Consider the following 23054-nt stretch of genomic DNA (forward strand, 5'->3'; position numbering starts at 1 on the left):
GTGGTTGCATGGTTGAGTTGGATTTTTCATGTTTTTATGTTGTAACAACAATCCTAGATGTGTTTGGTTGTTTTGTTAATTGTATCATAGTTTGAGCTTAATCGGTTCCGTACTTTTCGAGTTTTTACGCGCACACAAACGAACAGAAAATTTTTATGTATATAGAGATAGATGAGGGAAATCGATAAATTTTAAATCACTTCGAAACACAATTTCAGTTCATGATTTTGTCAAACACGATTTTTGACAAAATCATTTCAGTTTCCATCACATAGAACACATATTCATTACTGAATAATTGATTTTCATTTGAAGCTCAATTTCAGAAACGCACTCTGGTCATATATAAAATCATTTTTCTTCCAATTTTCCATTTTTTTATGCCGTAACATCACTCCTCGAAGTGGATTGTGTCCAACTTTGAGCTCAATCGGTTCCGCACTTTTCGAGTTTTTGACGCGTACACAAACGAACAGAACATTTATATATATATATATATATATATATATATATATATATATAGAGAGAGAGAGAGAGAGAGAGAGAGAGAGATTATAATATAAATAATTATAAACTTAACAACAATTAGCCGTGTTTCAATTTTTTGAACTTTTTTTACATACTGCATATTTTTGTCGCTGCATCTTGATTACTGTGAATAATTTCCCCCACAATTTAAAAATACAACCATGGTTCCTAAATTTCCACCGGTAGTCGGTTATTCACGGATCGATAAGGAATTGATGTGTATCGTTTGCAAAAGTGCATTTGAGTTACTTTTGGATTTTACTCGGACTCGCATTTGCTCAGCATTTTGCATACAACTCATATTGCATGGTTAGGTCGCATTCCTCGGATTCAAATGATTACACATTCAAAGAATAAAAATTTATTACAAGAGCTCGTTCTGGAGCAGTTACTCATTAATTTCTGCCGGTTAAATTTTAGCGTGAAGGTCGATTTGAAATTTGAGTCATTACGAACAATAACGTGAGCACTCATGTGTATAAGATACACCACCAATCTCATCTGTCCATAAAACAATGAATCAGCGCTGCTTATCAGCGAACTTACCAGCTAGGAAGGAGGCAGTGGCCGCTATCAGGAACGACAAGACAACCGATGGCCCGGCCTGATCCTTAGAGACATGTCCCGCCAGTACGTACACGCCCACACCGAGCGTGGCGCCTACCCCAAGTGCGGTTAGATCGTAGGTGTTCAGTATTCGTCCCAGTTTGTCGCTTTCCGAGTTTTCATTGTCCAAACAGAGCGTCTTCCTGCGTGTTAGTATTTTCCAGCATGACGGTGGAGACATGTTGCTGTTGGTGTGATGGTGGGTGTGGGTGGGGCCGCGCTAGTGCTGCCCGCGGGCACTTTTTTCCGCGCCTCTACAATGACTAATACTGGTGGCTGGTGGTTTACCGGCGGCCGATAAGCGAAGTGGCCTTTCGCGTTGGTCAGTGACTGGCGAGTGACTTTCTGCAGGGGAGAAAAATAAAACAGTTTGTGAAAATAGATTACAATCATCGATGCACTATCAGTCGGTTGAAGGTTCTACTGCTAATCCTTTAATTGGCAATATTAATAATTGCCTCGCTGTGTTCTGCGTGAGTTCGAGGTCACATATTGATAAGAGCAGGTTCGGATTACTGATGACGAAATGATGGAAGTTTGTTTGGTATTATTGTCAGGCATCAATAACTGTGTGATTGTAAATAAAGATCAGTGCAAATCACGCATGGTCTAGTGACACGTGATTTGCTCGGCAGGAAAGACCTCCGCTTAGCTTGGATTAGAAACGATGATGAAATATGTCCAAGTCTTATCAATTTAGGCTACGATGGTTGGTTGGGCCCGGTTTTGGTTATCGCAAGAATGTGCAGTATTTTATTACAATGTTGTGCAGTAATTTGTTCGCGAAATTATTCAGACATGTAGCTGATTATTTTGGGTTCACTTAGAACATTATTTGAAAACATGTTCAGAATATATTGGATAACTTCTTCTTGAATGGCGTTAACGTTCCCTGTGGAACTTTTGCCGGCTCAACGTATGCATTAACTAGCGTCATTTATTAATACTTAGTTGAGATTTATAAAGCCAAATAACACGCCTTGAATGTATTCCGAGGGGCAAGCTCTAGAATACGCGTGAGCGGGTTCAAATCGCATGATCTGGACGGCCAATTGGCATCACCAAAACGCGAAAATATGCGTCCCTCAAATTTCGTTCGCAATATGGCCATGTTCGATCGTGTTGTGTGGCACGTGGCGCCGTCCTGCTGAAACCACATGTCATCCGTATCCATATCTTCAATTTGCGGCAAAAAAAACGTTTAACATGCGGCCATAACGCTCACCATTCACAGTTACCGTCTCGCCGTCCTCATTTTCAAAGAAATACGGCCCGATGACTCCACCAGACCATAATGCGCACCAAACAGTGACTTTTGGCGGATGGAATGGCCTCAATCACGTGTGGATTTTCTGAGCCCCATATACGGAAATTTTGGGTGTTCACATGGCCACCGAGCTCGAAATGTGCCTCATCGCTGAAAAAATTTGATGCGAAAATTCAGCATTTTGCTGCTGTTGTTCGTTCACCCAATCGACGTATGCCCGACGCATTCCATGGTCACCACGCTATAATTTTTGTACTAGTTGGACTTTATATGGATGTAGGTGCAAGTCCAAATGCAAAATTCGCCACAATGATGTGTTTGACAAGCTCAATTGCTGAGCACGCCGTGGAATCGAAACATTCGGGTCATTTCGCAAATGAATCTTTATTTAGTCCTTCTATTATTCATGTATTTGTGCATCATAGAGCCGGATAAATATAAACCAATCAAGTTGCGAACACGAATAAAACAATATTTTGTTCATCCTGCAAAAGTCCTGCCAAAACAACCCGCGTGACTGACCTCGCGTTCGTAGAGTACATACGTCGTAAACAAAATTCCTGAAATGTCGTAACGCTCTCTGCTGCATCATCTTGATCGACATATCGCGGTCATCAACAATTTCCAATTTTTGCGCACAGGCCAACAACACCATGACAACAACAAGAGTTTCCTGGAAGCGGGATCGGACTTCGGGCGTTGATTGTAGACGACGACGGTTCCAATTACAAAGAAGGGGATTTATTAGTTCGGCTGTATAATTGTAATGGCATCGTAAATTTATGACCGCACGCAAACGCTACGATTGATCGCAAGCAGAGCAGCAAGTAGACCGTGTCCGCAAAAGAAGCCGTCGGTCGCGGTGACGCAGCTGATAAACGTTTATATTCGGCGATGGAATGTATGAACAACATCCCATCCCGAGACAAGGGTGTCTGACTGCTAGGCTGTTATAGAGATCAGAGATCAACAGCAATTCCCGGACGCCGAACGGTCTAGCTATTAATCGCGAGTGGGGATAATTTCAATCATTTCAGAAGTAAACCGAAAATGCCAAGCCAACTTCTATTGATGATTCAAGCGGGCTTGAGTTTTGTTTGCTAAAACTAATAGCGCATGTCATAAGATAAATAAAACAAAAACTATCGATAAATTGATAAGGGAAGGAACTATTAAACTTCTTACGTGTGATTACGTTCGCTGTTTATCCTTACTGATCGGAGGTGAGATGTTATGTGTTAACTCATCCACAGAAGAAGCTTTTTGTTTCTGCTTAGCCCGCTTATCTTGACGTCACTAAACACAATAATTCAAGTTGTTTCTTCTTCATTTCGATGCAACTCAAATGGGGGCGATTAGTTACATCGACTGAACACTACGAACAGTGTATCTGTGAGTAACTACTATATGAGATGTTTATCTAGCGCTCTTTTGTAATCCAATCACTCGCATCAGTATAACCGCGTTACGGATTTGCTGCCGTGTGTATCTTTCGTTCCTCAAAAAAACTACCAGATGTACATGATGTACTTCAGCAGTAGTGTATGAAAACGTAAAGAGCGTAGCTTTACAAATATCGTTTGTCATTGAATAATCGATGTAATTGTTCTTTACTATCTAGTTGTCCAACAGAAATACTATTCCACAATAGCTCAATACTTCGTCTACATATGTCATTTTATTATTTTACATTTGTGATGAACCTTACATTTCACACGACACCATCGTGTAAGATATAGGAAAACCTGTTTTTGTGCGGTATATGATACGAAGCATATTTGAGTTATCGTCCATTTAGTTTTTTCGATGGTTTATATGCATTTCAGTGCGAAAAAAGCATATTTGCGTCTTAATTATCCACTTCTCAAATCATTCCCATCATTCCAGCAAATGCTCTTAAATAAATGCCCATTTATACGTTGCTAGTAGCTGACCTGACAGGGAGCAGCTACTGGGCCGGTAAACTCGCTTGACAATCGGTTGACTCGCCTTGTCCGTTCACACAGTGTGAGCTGCTGACGAGAAACTAGGTACTAGAGCATTGGCTTACCAGAAACAGCAATCAGGTCCGAATTTGACAGATGATTGATCCGAAATCGACTTTTTTATTGGCAGTTTTCGTCTCAAGTTTTCATTTGCATTTGTCATTAAACAATTTTATCGCGAAATACACGCTGACCGTTATAAAAATAATTTGTGCTGAATTTCTTCTATCCGAAAAAGCAGAAAGGCAAGAGGATTTGGGCCAGGAATTGGATGCAAAGAAAAGGAGCAACAAATACAATATTGAAGGAACTCTACGATGATGATCCTCTAGAGTACAGAGCAGTGTTGAAAAAAACACCTGAATAAGTGGAAACACTTTTAATTAGTGTTTTGAAAACATAAATTTATAAAAGCGGTAAGCCGTAGATATTTATATTAAAAATATATATAAATATATTACTGAATTTGTTCGATATAGGACTCCAACATTTACATCGGGGATTGCACACGCGGTTTTAGTGCAAGATAGATAAAAAACTAGTTCTGTAAGTCAAATAATTATATAGTTCTTTTGAGAAATTGTTCGGAAAATCGGTTTAGTAAAACGTAGTTTTTGTAGCAGCACGTTTAATCCAGCTCAAACTGAAAATTCATCGTAGGTAATTACATTTTATCAAAGAAATATATAATTATTTGACTTACAGAACTATTTTTTATCTATCTTGCACTGCAAACCGCGTGTGCAATCCCCGATGTAAATGTTGGAGTTCTATATCGAACAAATTCAGTAATATATTTATATATATTTTTAATATAAATATCTGCGGCTTACCGCTTTTATAAATTTATGTTTTCAAAACACTAATTAAAGTACTGAATAATTTTTTAATAGAAAATTCACGGTTCAAGTTTCAGAGTAATCAATTATCAGACTAAGCGTTCTACGAATATACTTCTATTCTTCTTCTTCTTCTTTGGCCCCGACCCATACGAAGTTAGTGTTCTTGTCGCCTGCGTTGGAATTGCGGGCGGTACTGGATTGAGCTCTTCGAATTCCTCCTCGTCGTTGTCTGCATCACTCGTAGACGATGAACCGTCCTCACTTGGAACGTCTTGCTGTTGTGCCTGCGTTGTTCGCGTGAGCACACAGGATGGCGCCGTTTCAAGATTACGTGCAATGTTGGTAATTGTCGCTTAAATCATCACCCATTGGTACATAAAGATACGACTCCCGTTCCGGTGGTACAACGAGCTACGACTCTGGCCACAGTTAATGCAGGTCATCTACACACGCATCTCGATGGGAAGCTACCCGTTATTTTCAGAATCGTTCCTATCACATTGCTTGGTGAGCGAAAATCTATCACTACGTTTGCTTACCTCGATGAAGGCTCGTCAATGACACTCGTTGAAGAGAGCATCGTTCGCGAGCTGGGAGTACGAGGAGCGTATCAGCCGTTGACTCTCCAGTGGACGGGCAATATTGTTCGACGGGAAGCTTCATCTGAGTGTGTGTCATTCAAAGTTGCTTCTGATGCAGGAGATCGATTAGATGTGAAAGAAGCACATACGGTGAAAAAGTCACATCTACCGAAGCAGCGAGTTAACTTCAAGGAGTTGTCCAAACATTATCCACATTTGGAGGGTCTGTATGCAGCCGACCATACTGGAGAGGAACCGAAAATCCTGATCGGACTCAACAACGCCTTCTTGCTTGCTCCATTGGAATCCAGGGTTGGTAATGCCAATGAACCCATTGCAGTTCGCTCTTGCTTAGGATGGACGATATATGGCCCTAGAGATACTGTTTCGACAACTGGTTTTCTCGGTTTCCACAGTGGATATACTAACGAGGATCTTCACCAAATGATGCGGGAGTATTATCTGAGTCAAGAGCCTCGAACCATTGTAAGTAAGCTTCCGGAATCTGCTGAGGACCGCAGAGCACGAGAACTCTTGGAGGCTACGACGATTAAAATCGGTGATCGGTTCGAAACCGGTCTCCTTTGGCGAACAGACGACGTTAAATTACCAGACAGTTACCCGATGGCAATCAAGCGGTTACAGGGACTCGAGCGGCGACTTCTGAAGAATCCGGAAATGTACGATAAAGTGAAAAAGAAAATAAAGGAGTACCAAGTAAAAAAATATGCACATAAAGTAACCCCGGAGGAACTTGCGACGTCTAATCCGAATAAAATATGGTACTTGCCTCTGAATGTGGTTGTCAATCCAAGGAAACCACAAAAAATAAGGTTGGTGCTTGACGCAGCGGCACAAGTAGACGGCGTATCCCTAAACTCGAAGCTCCTCGCGGGTCCAGACTTCCTGACGCCCCTCCACACCGTTATTCAACAGTTTCGCGAAAGACAGGTGGCGTACGGCGGAGATATTCGTGAAATGTATCACCAGTTCCGAATGAGAGACACAGACAAACACGTTTTGCGTTTTTTGTTTCGGGCTCATCCAAAGACTGAACCGGAAGTATATGTAATGGACGTGGCCATTTTTGGCTCAGCATGCTCGCCTGCGTCCGCACAATATATAAAAAATCTCAACGCATCCCACTACGCTGATCAGTTCCCCGAGGCAGCAAGTGCAATTATCCACAAGCACTATGTGGATGATTATTTTGATTGTGCGGATACTGCTGATGAAGCTATTGAACGAGCGAAACAAGTGCGTTACATTCATAGCCAAGCTGGTTTAGAGATACGCAATTGGGTCTCAAACTCGACAGGTTTCCTTGAAGCAATGGGTGAATCAACTTCAGGAAGCAAGGTGTCGTTGAATAACGGCAAAGAGGGTCCTAGTGAGCGTGTTTTAGGAATTATTTGGCTGCCCTCCGACGACGTGTTCACTTTCTCCACGACGATGCGCGCAGACCTGATGCATTATATGTCAACCAACGATCGTCCTACTAAACGGATCATACTCAGCTGCATAATGAGTCTTTTTGACCCATTAGGTTTGCTAGCACCATTTACCGTTCACGTGAAAGGTCTTCTTCAACATACCTGGCGCTCTGGCTGCGATTGGGATGAGAAGGTGAACGATGAGTGCTACGAAAAATGGTCTCGTTTGCGAAATGTATTTCCCGTCATCAACCAAGTGCTCATACCCCGGTGTTATCTGCGAAATGCCCCATCAAGCGCATACAGTACGCTGGAAGCCCACGTGTTTATGGATGCGAGTCAGGATTACTACGGGTGTGCTGTATATTTCCGAATAACTCACCAAGGAAATTCTCGATGTTCGCTGGTGGCTGCGAAGACGAAAGTTGGTCCGTTGAAGCCATTTTCCATTCCACGAATGGAGTTGCTAGCTGCAACATTAGGAGTACAACTGTTGAATTCAGTATTATCAAATCACAACATCAAACCTACGAAACGTGTTCTATGGACTGACTCATCAACAGTGCTGCATTGGATAGCCGCAGACCCGCGAAAATTTAAACCGTTTGTATCGCGTATCGAGTCGGCGAAATTCTGCAGGAAACAAGTATAAACGAGTGGCGTTATGTACGCAGCAAATTAAATATTGCAGACATCCTAACTAAATGGAGCAATCATGCTTCACTAGAGCCCGATGGTCCCTGGTTCTATGGTCCGGATTTCCTCCAACACTCGGAGGAAGAATGGCCATCTTACAACCGCCCTCCGCCAAGTCTCGTTTCAGAGCTCAGAGTTCTCAACATGTTCCACACAAAGGTGGATAATATCCTGTGGATCGACGCTTCCAGAATATCCAAATGGAACATTTTATTACGTTCGGTTTGCTGCGTGATCCGATTCATTTCAAACTGTCGCCTGCGAATTCAACGAAAACCAATCGAAGTATTGTACGTTCCAGAGATGTCAAAACTTGTACGGCGTTCAGTTTGTTCGATCATCGTACCCCTAAAACAAGAAGAGTATGAGATTGCCGAACAAGTGCTCTTTAGGCAAGCACAACGAGATTTTTATGGAGATGAAATAAGTACCCTGTTGAAAAATCGTCAATTAGCCCGTGAACAGTGGATACCGATTGAAAAGTCAAGTAAGCTGAAAAAACTGTGTCCGTTTCTCGATGAGCATGATGTTTTGCGCGTGGATGGTCGAACCAGTATGGCGGAATTTGTTCCCTTTGATACCAGGTTTCCCATTATATTGCCGAGGGATCACATCATCACATGTCGAATCGTCGAGTTCTACCATCAGCGATATGGACACGCAAATAAAGAAACGGTATTCAACGAAGTTCGTCAGCGGTTTTCGATTTCAAAGCTAAGAGCATTGGTGGCAAAGGTCGCAAAAAGTTGCCCATGGTGTAAAGTGCGCAATTCTCGTCCACATGTGCCAAGAATGGCTCCGTTGCCAATAGAACGTCTAACCCCATATGTTTCTCAGATTCTTGTCGATATTTTTTAGAATCTCGAAAGCATCCATAGCTAAGATAATTCCGGAAGTATGTGATGCTATAAATCGAAGTCTAAAAGACTTTTTTAAAATTTTATTTATTTCGCCTTGCCAGCAGCTTCGTGTACCAATTTGTGAAATGAAAATGATAGTAGATTTACAACTGGCATGATGTGTTCACACGGTGTGAGTAGCTGCACTACAGTAACTGACTAGACCGACTCGTATGCTTGCTCGCACCGTCTGAACCCGGCTTTACGCATGACATGATTTCTAACAGCAACAAGTTTAGACATGCCACTAAGAGCACAACAAAGCCACGCGCAACCGAAAAGACAAACTATCCCATCACAAAGCAGAGAAACAAAAGGAAATCGAACGGCGAACGGCTTGGATTTGAGTTATTTTCTTGAGGGAAAACTTTTTTATGCGGTCCCTATCTACCGCACAAGAAAGGTTTTTTTTTTCAAATTGTGTACCGAACATGATTTCTTAAAGCTACTGGTGAAGTCTTGCACGATTGCCCCGCCCAAAAAAAAAGGTTTGCCTGTGGTCACATACCGCAAAACATTCGAAAACAAACAATTATTTCTATATTTCCTTATTTTGTCAACGTTTTTCCTACGAAAAGCTCAAAGTCGGTCCCGCCGTCGTTTGTGTTTGAGTGTTGAACATTGAGCGTTGACGTAAACGTTTGTGTTGCATTCATTTCCGTTTTCGTTTCCGTTTCCATTTCCATTTCCGTTCCGCTGAGGTTTAGCGTGCTAGATACAGATTGTAACTCTTTTTCCTCCCAATTGTTTATTTATTTGGGCTTATTAGCCTTTTAGCTGTAACAGAACCGGATTTTAATCGTGTAGATGTTACATGTTTTATCGTATCTTGCAATTGTGCATTACACAGTAGCCATTTTCAGGCGTAAGAGTATTCCTTCTGTTCTTCCATTGTTCAGTTAGACAATCGGACACCGGAGACAGTTGTTATGATCATTGTTGTGGTATTTGTGTGCTCCCGTGGCCGAGTGGTTAGCGTCATAACTAACATGCTGGGTGTTCGGGTTCGATTCCCGTTCTGGTCGGGGGAATTTTTCGTCAAAGAAATTTCCTCCGACTTGCACTGTGATCACGCGTATTCTAGTGCTTGCCACTCAGAATGCATTGCAAGGCGTGTTATTTGGCATAGAAATCTCAACTAAGTACTAATGAAAATGACGCAAGTAATACTACGTTGAGACGGCGAAGTTCCTCTAGGAACGTTAGTGCCATTGAAGAAGAAGAAGAAGAAGTTGTGGTATTTATAGCACAACAGCCCGATGTTTCCTGCAGAACAGAGTAGCTGTATGGATGACTCGATCTTTATTCGACCGTGGATCGATCGCTATCGCTGACGATTGCTGCGTGGACGTAGTTATTCTATAACAACGCAAAGATGATCAATTGAGGGTCCTGAAGTCACAATCAATCGCGTAGTAAGCGATCGCGCAACCAATGTGGCTACGAAGACCCCCTGATTGTACCTCTTGTCTTGTATACAAAAGTGAGTATTGGATACACTGACCAAATAGTTCAGCAATGAAAACGGGACACCTAAGCCATGAAAACTTTTATATCCTAATATTGGTTGTGCAACTTAATTCGTTCCGTTTTGTGCATGAAAAAACATTTATTTGAATAATAAAATGAATTAAAACCATATTCAAAGTATTGGCCATTGCTAATCACTTATTTTTACCATCCGATTCCGTCACGAAAGCAGCGTTCATTTTTGAAGCCAAGAAAGAGTCCAAGCAATTTTTGTTATCCTGCTCTGGTTTAAAGCGCATTCCACTCAATGAGTTATGCGTCCATTGAAACAAATGGTTGTCGGAAGGGACAATGGTTGACTCTTCATAGCGATTGAATCAGAATTTCCCACCCATTATTTTCCAAACAGATTTAACATGAACAGCAACATGAGGCCGAGCGTTGTCATGATGGAATATAATCGACTTGTGTCTGGTCGCATAATCTGGACGTTTTTATTCGATACCGATCCAAAACATTCCCTACAAAATCTATGGAAAAATAAAATCAAAACTACCGGTAAGAGGTGCTTGTTTGCAACGGAACTCGACATTTTCAACTCAGTGAAAATTGAACTGGTTGTACCAAACTCCATGACTTGTAAACAATATTTGGTTTAAAGATGTCGACACTTCACGATTCAGCAAAAATCATCTGTCACCCTCGACTAGAGATGGGCGCGCACTCACGAGCCGCTATTTTGAGCCGGTTCGTCAGAACGAACGTACGATCCACGGTTTTTTACAAATGAACCAAGGCTAAAAAAAGGCCACTGTTCAAAAAGATCCGCTTTACAAAAAAGTCTCGGCTCAAAAAAGAGCCGCGGTGCAAAAAAGAGCCCCTTTTTGAAAGAGTCGTTAGATACGTAGTAGTAGAACACAGTTATTTGTGAAAAATATAGGCCAAAATTGCTGCCGCCACAAAATGAAGATATATAGGGTTGGGGAAAAAGAAATGTCGTATTTCTGATCGAAATTTGACGCTTTATTTAACATACTCAAAATTATCCAATTTAAGTCAAATATGCGCCATTTTGTTCGCAAACTTGTTGCCATTTAGCAGGCAACTTCATTATCCCCCGCTCTTATAAAACCACCCCCTCTTTATTTGCAAAAAACTCAGACAGCCAGTTTTCGCAAGCCTTTTTTGAGGCCAACCTCGTATCACCAAGAGCGTTTTGTATGGACCGGAAGAGAAGATAATTACTTGAAGCCAGGTCCAGACTATACGGTGGGTGCAATAGGACATCCCATCCGAGCTCCCGTAGCTTCTGGCGGGACATCAAAAAATCCAAATTTCAACCAGTTCATTCCAACTAAAAATATTGATAGTGATGATAAAGAAATATATATATATATATATATATATATATATATATATATATATATATATATATACATATATATATATATATATATATATATATATATATATATATACATATATATATATATATATATATATATATATATATACATATATATATATATATATATATATATATATATATATATATATATATATATATATATATATATATATATATATATATATATTATACTCTAAATACGGTGCAGATTAATGAAAAGACGGGATCGTCAAAAATAGTCCAAAAACGGTATTGTCCCGTTCAAAACGGTACGTTTGGTCAGCCTAGTGTTGGATGAATTAAACTTTGTGGATGTTTGAAAAGAAAAAAAAATATGTCGTTCCAGATTGGAAAATGTACTTTGATTTGGTAAAACCTCCGCAAAAAAAGTGCAACGTGTTAAGTAGCTAACCCACAATCTTGAGGCGATAGATGATTATATTTGATGATCAAATACGTCTACGCGTGTGGTCAAATATCAGCTTTTATTCAAACAAAATAGGGATTTAGTGTCAAAAAATGAATTGGTTGGCGATTAGAGAGCGCCGTTCTGAATCATATTTCGGACACTCTGTAATATTAACTTGAAATGGTTAATGCCCTGATGATATAACTATAAAATTATTATGACAATTGATTCTTTAGAGTAATCCTTTAGTTATATCATCAGGGCATTAAGCATTTCAAATTATTATTACAGAGTGTCCGATGATTCAGACGGTATATTAGGAATCGATTGAAGCGGAAATAGAACTTATTTATGTAGCAGGGAATCCCCTTTACCGATGTGCCAATTTGGGCTAAACAGATTGACTCAGTTTGGTAATAAAAATGCTAATCTCAAACAAAAGACCTACGTGCGTAAATCGACTCATAGACGTTCAATGTTATGGCGCAAAATATTCAATATTCTTGATCAATAATATTGAACGTCTATGGGCTGCTTAACAAATGATCCAATTGAATCCCTAGTTTTGAGGCTATTCAATAGAAAAAGAGTATGGGTAGTAAGGGCAAATTGGTCATGAGCTTTTATTCGCTTTCTTTTATTCGCAGCTTTTATTCAAACAAAATAGGGATTTAGTGTCAAAAAATGAATTGGTTGGCGATTAGAGAGCGCCGTTCTGAATCATATTTCGGACACTCTGTAATATTAACTTGAAATGGTTAATGCCCTGATGATATAACTATAAAATTATTATGACAATTGATTCTTTAGAGTAATCCTTTAGTTATATCATCAGGGCATTAAGCATTTCAAATTATTATTACAGAGTGTCCGATGATTCAGACGGTATATTAGGAATCGATTGAAGCGGAAATAGAACTTATTTATGTAGCAGGGAATCCCCTTTACCGATGTGCCAATTTGGGCTAAACAGATTGACTCAGTTTGGTAATAAAAATGCTAATCTCAAACAAAAGACCTACGTGCGTAAATCGACTCATAGACGTTCAATGTTATGGCGCAAAATATTCAATATTCTTGATCAATAATATTGAACGTCTATGGGCTGCTTAACAAATGATCCAATTGAATCCCTAGTTTTGAGGCTATTCAATAGAAAAAGAGTATGGGTAGTAAGGGCAAATTGGTCATGAGGGGCAAAGTGGTCACCTGCTTGTTTGGCAGTATAACAGTGTTTGCCAAATGATCCACTCATTGAAAAAATCGCTTTCGTTCGTTCAAATATGATCTTTCAGGAAACATTTCCCCCAGCGGTATTCTATTATTGTTATGTGCTGCAAATCACGACACAAAAGAGAACGAGACAACTCTGCATCGGCTCGCACTTCATTGCACACCAGCATGCAAGCAAAGCTATCATATACGCTTTCAGTGCAGAAAGCTTATTTTCTTCTTTGCCTCTAACATATGCATACCGACCTCTCCTCTCCATGAAACAGCAGGATCATACGGACAACGCAAAGCGAAAGATTCATATTCAGCTAATGTAGCAGATCCTGATTTTTAAGTCTCAGAGAGTACAAACTATATGATTATTTAGCTCGATAGAGGCTAAGGGAAGGGTAGTCAGATTATATTTTCCATTTTAAACGCAGCTATCCCTTGAAATGTGTATATTCATATAGACCGCATAGTTTTACTAGCAACACCGCTCCAGTGAGAAGCAAAAACTCTCGCGTTTTATCTCTTTTCCCATTCGCTGCTCTCCGCAAATGGTGACGTATGATGACGTAACTTTTCTTGTATCATTTATTGCTTTACACTTGTCTGTGCAGTGGGTTTCGCTATAGTAAAATGAGACGATATATGCGGTTCAAACTTGTATGCAAGTTTCGAAAATAGTGTGCCATGTTTGATACAACTCGAATATGCAAACAACAGTCTTCGTTCCTCTCTTAGTTTAATCACTAAATGTTACAAAAGTGATTGCTGACATTCATACAAGTATCTGAATGATCCTCTCATATTTGGTTATATGTTCGTGAGAGTTTACTTGCATGACACATTGTGTATCATTTGATTTTGATCGAAATCCAAACACTGCAGTATAATTATTGACTATAGATGCCGTATTGATAGTCACCTTATGTTTAAAGAATTTAATGACGTTTGAGTCACCCTGTACTTCAGTAGAGCTGTCGCATGTCAGAATACAAATGAAAACAGAAATTACTCTCTCGATAGCCATTCGGCCTTAGTTCTGTGGTATCTAAGGAATTTCTCGTGAAATTTAGTTTATTCAATCTGATATGTTGGATAAATCATTAGTTTGGACGACTACATATTCTAGGAGAGGTGAACAGATATTTTGTTTAATCTCAGCGATTAATCAGCATAGAAATTATGTTCATGTTTGGGGGCAAAGTGGTCATAGGTGAATAACAACTTACAATGTTCTGTTTACTAAAGCTGATATACCTCATCACATTCTGCTCTTGAAGAAGATCCTTCTGTGGCTTTGACCCTGGATAAATATACCACTCCAACTGAACCAAACCTCATTATGCGGAACTTTATGTGTTTCTTACTACGCTTTTGTATGCAAGAGAAAATTTAAATTGAGACTCTAGGTAAATAGGCCAAGCTTATTTCATGGATGTACCTACTATAACAAATATAATTGAACAAATTTAGACGAAAAAACGCATAAATCTATCCCATTTAGCTTGCATACAAAAGCGTAGTGAAGCGTAGTGCGGGTGACCACTTTGCCCCCACTAGGTGACCACTTTACATCCAAGCAAAAAAAAGTTCGATTTTTCACCTTTTTTTCTAATGATGAAAAGTGTACTATTTTGAATTTTTATAGTAAAACCGTTTGCTATCTTGAAGAACAATGAGTTAAACTTTAATATTCCTTGAGAAACGGGAATTAAATCGGTATGCGGGCGCTGGAAATGGGCATATTCCTTAGGGTGACCACTATGCCCCCACTTCCCCTACAGGCGAACCTTTTTTGTGCGGTAGATAGGGACCGCTTAAAAAAAGTTTCCCCTAAGAAAATAACTCAAATCTACGCCGTTCGCCGTTCGATTTCCTTTTGTTTCTCTGCTTTGCGATGGGACAGTTTGCCTTTTCGGTAGCGCGTGGCTGTGTTGTGCTTTTAGTTCATGTCGAAACTAGTTGCTGTTAAGGCGCATCCACATTATGCCGAATGATGCCGATCGGCCTGTACCAGGCGACATATTCGTTTCGTTGTGTAATGTGGACGCCCCATCGGGTGCACGAAGCCATCGGATGCACGAAGCCGTCACGAACACATGAAGCACAATGCGTTTTTTCGTCTAAATTTGTTCAAATCATATTTGTTATAGTAGGTACATGCATGAAATAAGCTTGGCCTATTTACCTAGAGTCTCAATTTAAATTTTCTCTTGCATACAAAAGAACAAATAACGTTCCGCATAATGAGGTTTGGTTTAGTTGGAGTGGCATATTTATCCAGGGTCAAAGCCACAGAAGTATCTTCTTCAAGAGCAGAATGTGATGAGGTATATCAGCTTTAAAGGGTGTGTCACATCAAATTGCATCACGGAAAAAACGATGTAGAAATTTCATTTTTAGGAATTATATCTTCAGCTTTCGCTTATAATCAGATAAGAGTGTATAGATCACGTTGGCCATGCTTCACTGTCAATTTTTCGTAAATTTGGAAAAATGTCGTCGAACGAAAAAGAGCGTCGTAAATTAATCCTGTGCACTCATTTCGAGAATCCGGAGTTGTCACATCGGGACATCGGTAAGATGCTGGGAATCGTCAAATCCACGGTCAGCAGAGTACTAAAACGATACTTCGAGAACCTAACCATCGACCGGAAGGTGAAGAACGGCAAAAATGGATGCTCCGTCAGTGAAAAAGATCACAAGCGCGTAGTTAAGCAGTTTAGACGTGATCCGAGAAGTTCGGTCCGGGATGTCGCCAATAAGCTGAATTTGTCAAGTTCATTCGTCCAGCGGACCAAGCAGCGGGAGGGCCTGCGTACATACAAGGTTCCGAAGGCTCCTAACCGCGACGAAAGGCATAACATGGTGGGGGAGACGCGAGCCCGGAAGCTGTACACCGAAATGCTGACGAAGCCGCATTGCCTGGTAATGGACGACGAAACCTACGTCAAAGCGGACTTTCGTCAGCTGCCGGGCCTGTTGTTCTTCTCCGCAGAGGACAAATTCTGCGTTCCGGAGGAGATTCGCAAGCAGAAACTATCCAAGTTTGCCAAAAAGTACATGGTGTGGCAAGCGATCTGCTCTTGCGGAAAGCGGAGCGCCCCCTTCGTGATGACCGGCACGGTAAACGGGCAGGTTTACCTTAAGGAGTGCCTACAGAAGCGCTTACTACCACTATTGAAGCAACACGAGGGCCCGACCATCTTCTGGCCGGATCTCGCTTCGTGCAACTATTCAAAGGACGTGTTGGAGTGGTACGAAGCCAACGGGGTCACCTTCGTGCCAAAGGAAATGAACCCGCCCAACGCGCCGGAGCTTCGCCCAATAGAGAAATATTGGGCGATTATGAAGCAGGCCCTCCGGAAGAACCCAAAAGTTGTCAAATCGGAGGCGGACTTCAAGAGAAAATGAATTTCTGTTCAAAAAAAATTACAACCTGACGTTGTACAGAACCTTATGGACGGGGTAAAGAGGAAGGTGCGAGCATACGGGCTTGGGCTCGAAGTATGAATAAAAAAGTTGTTTAATAGTTTTTATTTTACTGTCTAAAATTTTCAAAAGGATCGGTCTACTGGGCGAACAGCGTTTTTTCCGTGATGCAATTTGATGTGACACACCCTTTAGTAAACAGAACATTGTAAGTTGTTATTCACCTATGACCACCTATGCCCCCAAACATGAAAATAATTTCTATGCTGATTAATCGCTGAGATTAAACAAAATATCTGTTCACCTCTCCTAGAATATGTGAACAGTCGTCCAAACTGATGATTTGTCCAACATATCAGATTGAATAAACTAAATTTCATGAGAAATTCCTTAGATACCATTCTCCAAAAGGGTTGCCAATAATATTTTTCGAAAAACTGGAAGATGGCTCTCTAAAAAACTGGAAGAAAACTGGATCATGTAAAACCGTTTTATTTTTAAAATATCGCTTTTAAAATGATTTTTTTGCTCATTTTAATAATTGAGAAATATAATTTCCTTCGAAATTCTTCGTGTAGTATTTATATGTAGTTCATTAAACGACGAATTGAACAATTAATTAATAATATCATTCGAGTAGATCAAAATGCCGTTTCCCACTACTCGAACATTACTGTGAGACAATATTTGAGGATCTTTTCTTCTAGAACATCTAATAAATACGTTTTTTTGGGGTAAAACTTCAAAAATTTCGTTGTTATTGCTTCTCGTTCATCAAGGATGGGCTTCATGTAATGTCATGCCCAGATTAATTGAGGTGCATGGAGTCACGGAATCTAACTTCAACCTTCTGTTCTTTTTCTTCTAACGCGAATTTTGGTTCCTGTAGTGTTCCTTTTGCCCATATTCGTTGCTATCTCACGAATAATGTAGAGCAAGAAAAATCGATTTTCAGTTTGTCGCTTTCGCGTGGTTGGTTTCAGCTCCCACTCGTTAACATTTGGAAGCGGTTCTATCATGCATCAAATAGGAGAGTTTAGATCATGTTAATGCTATTTAGAACTGAAAATCCTTTGGGAGACCATGAGAAACTAATATCCCATTGATGTGAACGGAAACAAGATTACTTGGGTTTTATGTTCATATCAAAGTCAATGGAACACATTGACTCTTTGCTCTTCTGAAATTTAGAATGATTTGGAATACCAATAAAATTTGATGATTATATAAACTCAAAGGCAGCATAGCACACGAGCTCTATGAACCTATTTGGGTGAGATATTTGGCTATGAACATTGCCAGTCGTGATTGAAATTATAGTTCAAGTCTGAACTTCAGAATATATTGGAGAATCTAGAACATCTGATATTTATATAAATTCAATGACAGTGTAGCACGCACTGTCCGCTAACCGTATTGAATTCGGAAGTGTAAGCGAGAGAAAAAAAAACTGAGTTGAAAAAAAGGTAAATACACATTGGATCGATCGAACGATGAATGTCAAAAAAACAAATTGGTCAAGGGATAGGAAGGGTGAGTGAGGGATATTATGTATACGTTTTGAATTTATTTTACATGAAATGGATAAAACTGAAGCACACATATAAAAAACTGGATACAACTGAATGATATTTCAAAAACCGGAAGATTTCAGGATTTAACTATTTGACTGGATCGAGGGAAAAAAACTGGAAGAATCCAGTTTAAACTGGAACATTGACAACGCGACTCGTCAACGCTAATTTACTTCGTTTTGTTTTGGTTCGACTTTCCTCGATCCAGACCCACTTGTTTCGGGTTGAGTTCGGTTTGATTCGAGTCGGTTTTCGGCACGTCGGCAAGCCCGGGCGGTACGTCCACATTTAAGACCGTTTTATATTATCTAGCACGTAGCGTAAACGGCACGTACCGACACCGGCAGACAAATACATGATGTATTCATATCATGAGGCATAGCAAACTCTCTTTACGGACCAGCAGCGCAGACGGAACGGAGATATGCTACTGGTGATTGAACCGATGTCGTACCGAAGAGCGACGAACGCACCCATACCACGAACTTCGACGTTTGATTTGCATGTATAGTGCTACTCGCCCGTGTAGTTCGTGCCCGGCACTGGCAAAACATTTTTTTCGAGAATTCCTTCATGCATTTGTCTGAAACGTGTTGTGTATGTCCAGAACCGTTCCGCTATATATACGCATACACATTTGAAACACACGCAATAATATTTGTCTTGCATGAAACGTGCCGTGCCGGTTACGCTACGTGCCTGATAATATAATATTACCTTTAGCCGGTTTTACCGGGCGACCAAGGTCGATTGGCGTAATGTGGACGCGTCTTTAGAAATCATGTTATGCGCAACTTAGAGCATTTGATGGAAGGATTGGAATGATTTGAGAATTGGATGATTTAGACGCAAATATCCTTTTTTTCGCGGTAAAATGCATATAAACCATCGAAAAAAAATCTAAATGGACGACAACTTCATCAAATATGCTTCTTTTCATATACCGCACTAAAAAAAATCGCACAAAAAACCACACCTATTTTAGGACTGAGCCCCCTAAAGGGCAAATAAAAAGATACGGGTCTGATTCATTTGGCTGATGACCAATCTCTGAAATTTTAGGAAAAATAGAAGCACTTTTAATAAAAAAAACCATTTTTTGTCTTAGAATCGCTGTTTGTGAAACCGATTTAGTGGTTCTCAGATTTTCGTGAAAAGTGGTAGTTTTGTTCCTTTTCGTAAAATATTAGACCCGTATTTTTTTTTTCATCACAACCAACTTTTTCCGCTTTTTACCAAAAATGACTTTTGAGCTACTTAACCGATACAGATGGTCGGCATATCAAATAGAAGTTAATTAGCTAGTCTTTCTCCGAAAAAATATTACACTTGAACAAGATTTGGATATTGTTCTTGTATTTATTGATTGTGTTTGTTTTTTACTGTTTACATGGCTCTGGACTAGAGAGAGCTATATGTTTTATATTTCTTCTTAAAAGCTGAACTTTTTTTACGTAACATATTTTTTTAATATCGCTACGTTTTTCATTAAGCCACATGTCTTCAAATGTTTTTCAATGTAACTCCTAAACATATATTTTTACCATAATGATGTAGTTGGAAAAGTTGTTGGAAATTGTAAGTAAATTGATAAAATTTCATGAACATGACGGTATAACACGACAAACATGTTAGAAGGGCCTATTTACTATAAAAAAGACAATAAATCAGAAATATTTTTTAAATATTTCGAGAATGGCTGCATTTAGAAGGAGATTTATGAAGAGCTTTTTTGTTTTAAACCACATCAGGATTCATAATTTGTGGCTAAAAATGATTGTTAACATACAAAAATTCGAAGTTTCGAAAATTCATAAGAATTCGATGTTCCGATGTTCGTCAATAGTTTTACCAGCTTGGACTTATTTTTTGAATTTTCTAAAGAATAAAGAAAAAAAGTGTATTTCTCAGTCTATATTTTACACGTTTAAACATCAATACTCTTTAACTCTTTCTATAACACTGTTTCGGTACGACTCATTGTTTTTGAGATATAAATTATCAAAGATTTCTCTTACTAAAATCGATACGTTCTTTTCAAAAGGTACACTTGAGCCGAAAAATTCCCAATTGCTGTGGAAAACTAATATTTCCTCCAACCCAAACGGAATACAATCTTTCATTCGAATCAAAAATACATGTTTTTCAAATCTGCATTTTTAGGTCGATTACCATTCTTTGATCTCAGGAGAGTGCTGATGTATTCATGCTTCATTCATTGTGACGAAACGACGCTTAAAGTCTTGCGGATTTTTCTGGAACAGCAGCAAACCGCTCTTGCTTTGTAATGTCACGTCTCGTACTCACGTGCGCCTCTTCGGTTATGTCCCCGACATTGCCCATCCGTCTTTTTTTTAATTTTTACATTACCATAAATATATTTTTTAAACAACTTACAAGTACATGAGCGATACGACGATTGATCCCCCAAACGCGTTATACAACGGATTGTGTTCGTTTTTGTCAGCCAAAAATAAATTAACTACTTTTAATAAAATTACGAAGAAAGCAGTCGAAGACATACCCCACAATGCAGCCACCTTTTGCAACATAATTCGTGTTAACATGGCACATACATTAATACATACAGCTTCAACATGATCGGCGTGTTTCCATTCGGAGCAAAACTGAAGTCTTACATCCAGTATCGTCCTTTTAGTGTCAGTGGAAAAGCATTAAGTTATATCACTGTTCTGGAAAAATAACATCAGTCCGCATCATTTCACATCGCATTGTTGTTCGATGATGTTTTACGCTCATCATATACAAGTTCGCATCGGAACATGCACACCGCAAATTATGCAAACTTGCCATGTTAGCAATGCGTGCAATACTATACACTATGCTTGAGAATATATCGCCGATTTGAGGGTCATATTTATAGGCAGTGGAGAAATTCGAAGAGTCCCCCTTATAAGTGTTTTTTACTCGATTCAGCAGAAGGAAGTCTCGGTGGGGTCGATTAGAGGAGCTTTTGAATGACCCTCGGTTTGTTTGAATCAAATTGTGTCCTGATCAAACGAAGATGGTACTGCTCTACAATTGTGACCATACGTATCCGATAACATGATCTGCTCTGCAATTGAAGCGTTTTCTTTTTCTAGACCTGTTTTCATCGATCGATTGATTACGCAGGGTCGCGAACACGATGCACGACTCCTCACCGGGGGAGGGAGGCAAAAACCCACACGCCTAAGACAAGGGTGTTAGCTAATTATTATGCTGTCGAACGGGGGGTGTTCAATTGAAACTAGACGCTCCTCCTAATCGGTTTCAACACGTTGAACGTGATTATATCGATTACACGCTTTTTACTCCTCGTCAGACCCACCGACGACGCTTCGAATGCAGGTAAAAACAACAGCACAACCAATGGATACTAACCGTCACTTTTTGGTCATCGCAACGGTTCACTGGTTCACGCCGTTCCGATGGGTTGCGTTCTGGTAATTTTGGCCAAGCTGGAACGATTGCGCAATCGGTTTGATGGATCGTTTGCTCATCGCTACATATTAGCATGTGTTCTTGGACGGGCCTTTAAAGTTTTTTTTTCAATAGTGCGTAGTTGCTTGATCGTGGAACCCCTCACAATTTGCTGAATCTAGAAACATCGACGTGGCTGCGGCTTAGTGAACTTTACTCTCATCAATCTGTCTTTGATTTTCAAATTCGGATTAAGTTCACATCAGCACTTTTAAACTCAACGTTAGCAAAGGAATTACGAACGTTCAACTTCACCACTTCAAATTTTAATGGAAATAGATGGAGAGGGGGGAAGGGTCTCAAACTATCATAAGAACTTCCCCCGGTCCCAAAAGCCCCCACATACCAATTTTCACGTCGATCGGTTCAGTAAATTCCGAGTCCATAAGAATCAGAAAGACAGATAGAAATCCATTTATATATATATAGATTTATTTTTCCGTAATGAAATTTATTCTCTGGTGAATGTAATGGGTGATCTCAAGTAATAATACTGACCATAAAAAAGAGAGAAATTTCATACGTAGAAAAATGAGTACCAATCTGTACCTTTTGACAAAAATCTGTTATCTATACCAAAAACAAACAAAAAAATCTGCAATAATAGATACGCACCTGTTAGTCAGAAGAAGACAAAAAAATGCCATGTTCAAATTTGAAACATGAACGAGTAAGTGTGGAAAGGAAAGTGAAGTTATGCACAATGAATTAATTAATAGTGATGATTTTCAATATGCAGATTATTCAATCACAGTGGTTCATATTTTGTACTGCTCGCAGGGTGCTTAAATGCTTCGTTTCTGTTTTGATTGTCTGTTTTTTCGATTATCCGCACCGATAACATCCAGAAAATTGAACTTCCGTTGATCGATCATACCGTCTATCCGCAAACGCCTTATTAGCTCTCTTCGAAGATACTCGTATCAACGCGTGAATACAAACTCATTTGTATTATCAAGTATGAAAATTTCTACACCTGTACCAGTGGTTGTGGAAACGTAAGTAGCGAACAAGCGTATCTTCACTATGGTACAAAACTCCAGTGCATCTCGAGTGACTGCTCACAAAATAGTTAGTATACCGTGCAACAATTTGGCTCAACGTTGCGTTCCGGGCGTTTCAGTATTTTTTTTAAGTATTTTCAAGTTCAAGCAAGCAGATCGCAACTGCGTTTGCGCACTCATCGTCTATTTACTGCTCCTAAAACTCCTCCACAAAAA

The 23054-nt window shown here is 39.7% G+C and overlaps 2 protein-coding genes across 4 annotated transcripts in view; one reads left to right on the forward strand and one right to left on the reverse strand.

Moving 5' to 3' along the window:
- LOC129769728 (cationic amino acid transporter 2) overlaps window positions 1–23054 on the reverse strand; it is a 50186-nt gene that overhangs the window by 15378 nt on the left and 11754 nt on the right. For 2 of the 3 annotated variants that reach the window (XM_055772163.1, XM_055772160.1), the window contains exon 3: window positions 1075–1479. In XM_055772163.1, coding sequence (XP_055628138.1) covers window positions 1075–1315 — 241 coding nt within the window. In that variant the 5' untranslated portion in view covers window positions 1316–1479. Of the gene's footprint in view, window positions 1–1074; window positions 1480–3586; window positions 3759–23054 lie in introns of those variants that run through there. The other variant, XM_055772162.1, reaches the window with a different exon arrangement.
- Window positions 5786–7894, forward strand: LOC129765876 (uncharacterized). The gene has a single exon (XM_055766313.1). It carries the CDS (start codon window positions 5786–5788, stop codon window positions 7892–7894), a length of 2109 nt encoding a protein of 702 aa, XP_055622288.1.

The sequence above is a fragment of the Toxorhynchites rutilus genome, chromosome 2 (assembly GCF_029784135.1).
Source record: "Toxorhynchites rutilus septentrionalis strain SRP chromosome 2, ASM2978413v1, whole genome shotgun sequence".
Classification (NCBI taxonomy): domain Eukaryota; kingdom Metazoa; phylum Arthropoda; class Insecta; order Diptera; family Culicidae; genus Toxorhynchites; species Toxorhynchites rutilus.

Bases quoted from the DNA above. Each gene is read 5' to 3' on its own strand.
- LOC129765876 (XM_055766313.1), top strand. From the start codon at position 5,786: ATGACACTCGTTGAAGAGAGCATCGTTCGCGAGCTGGGAGTACGAGGA.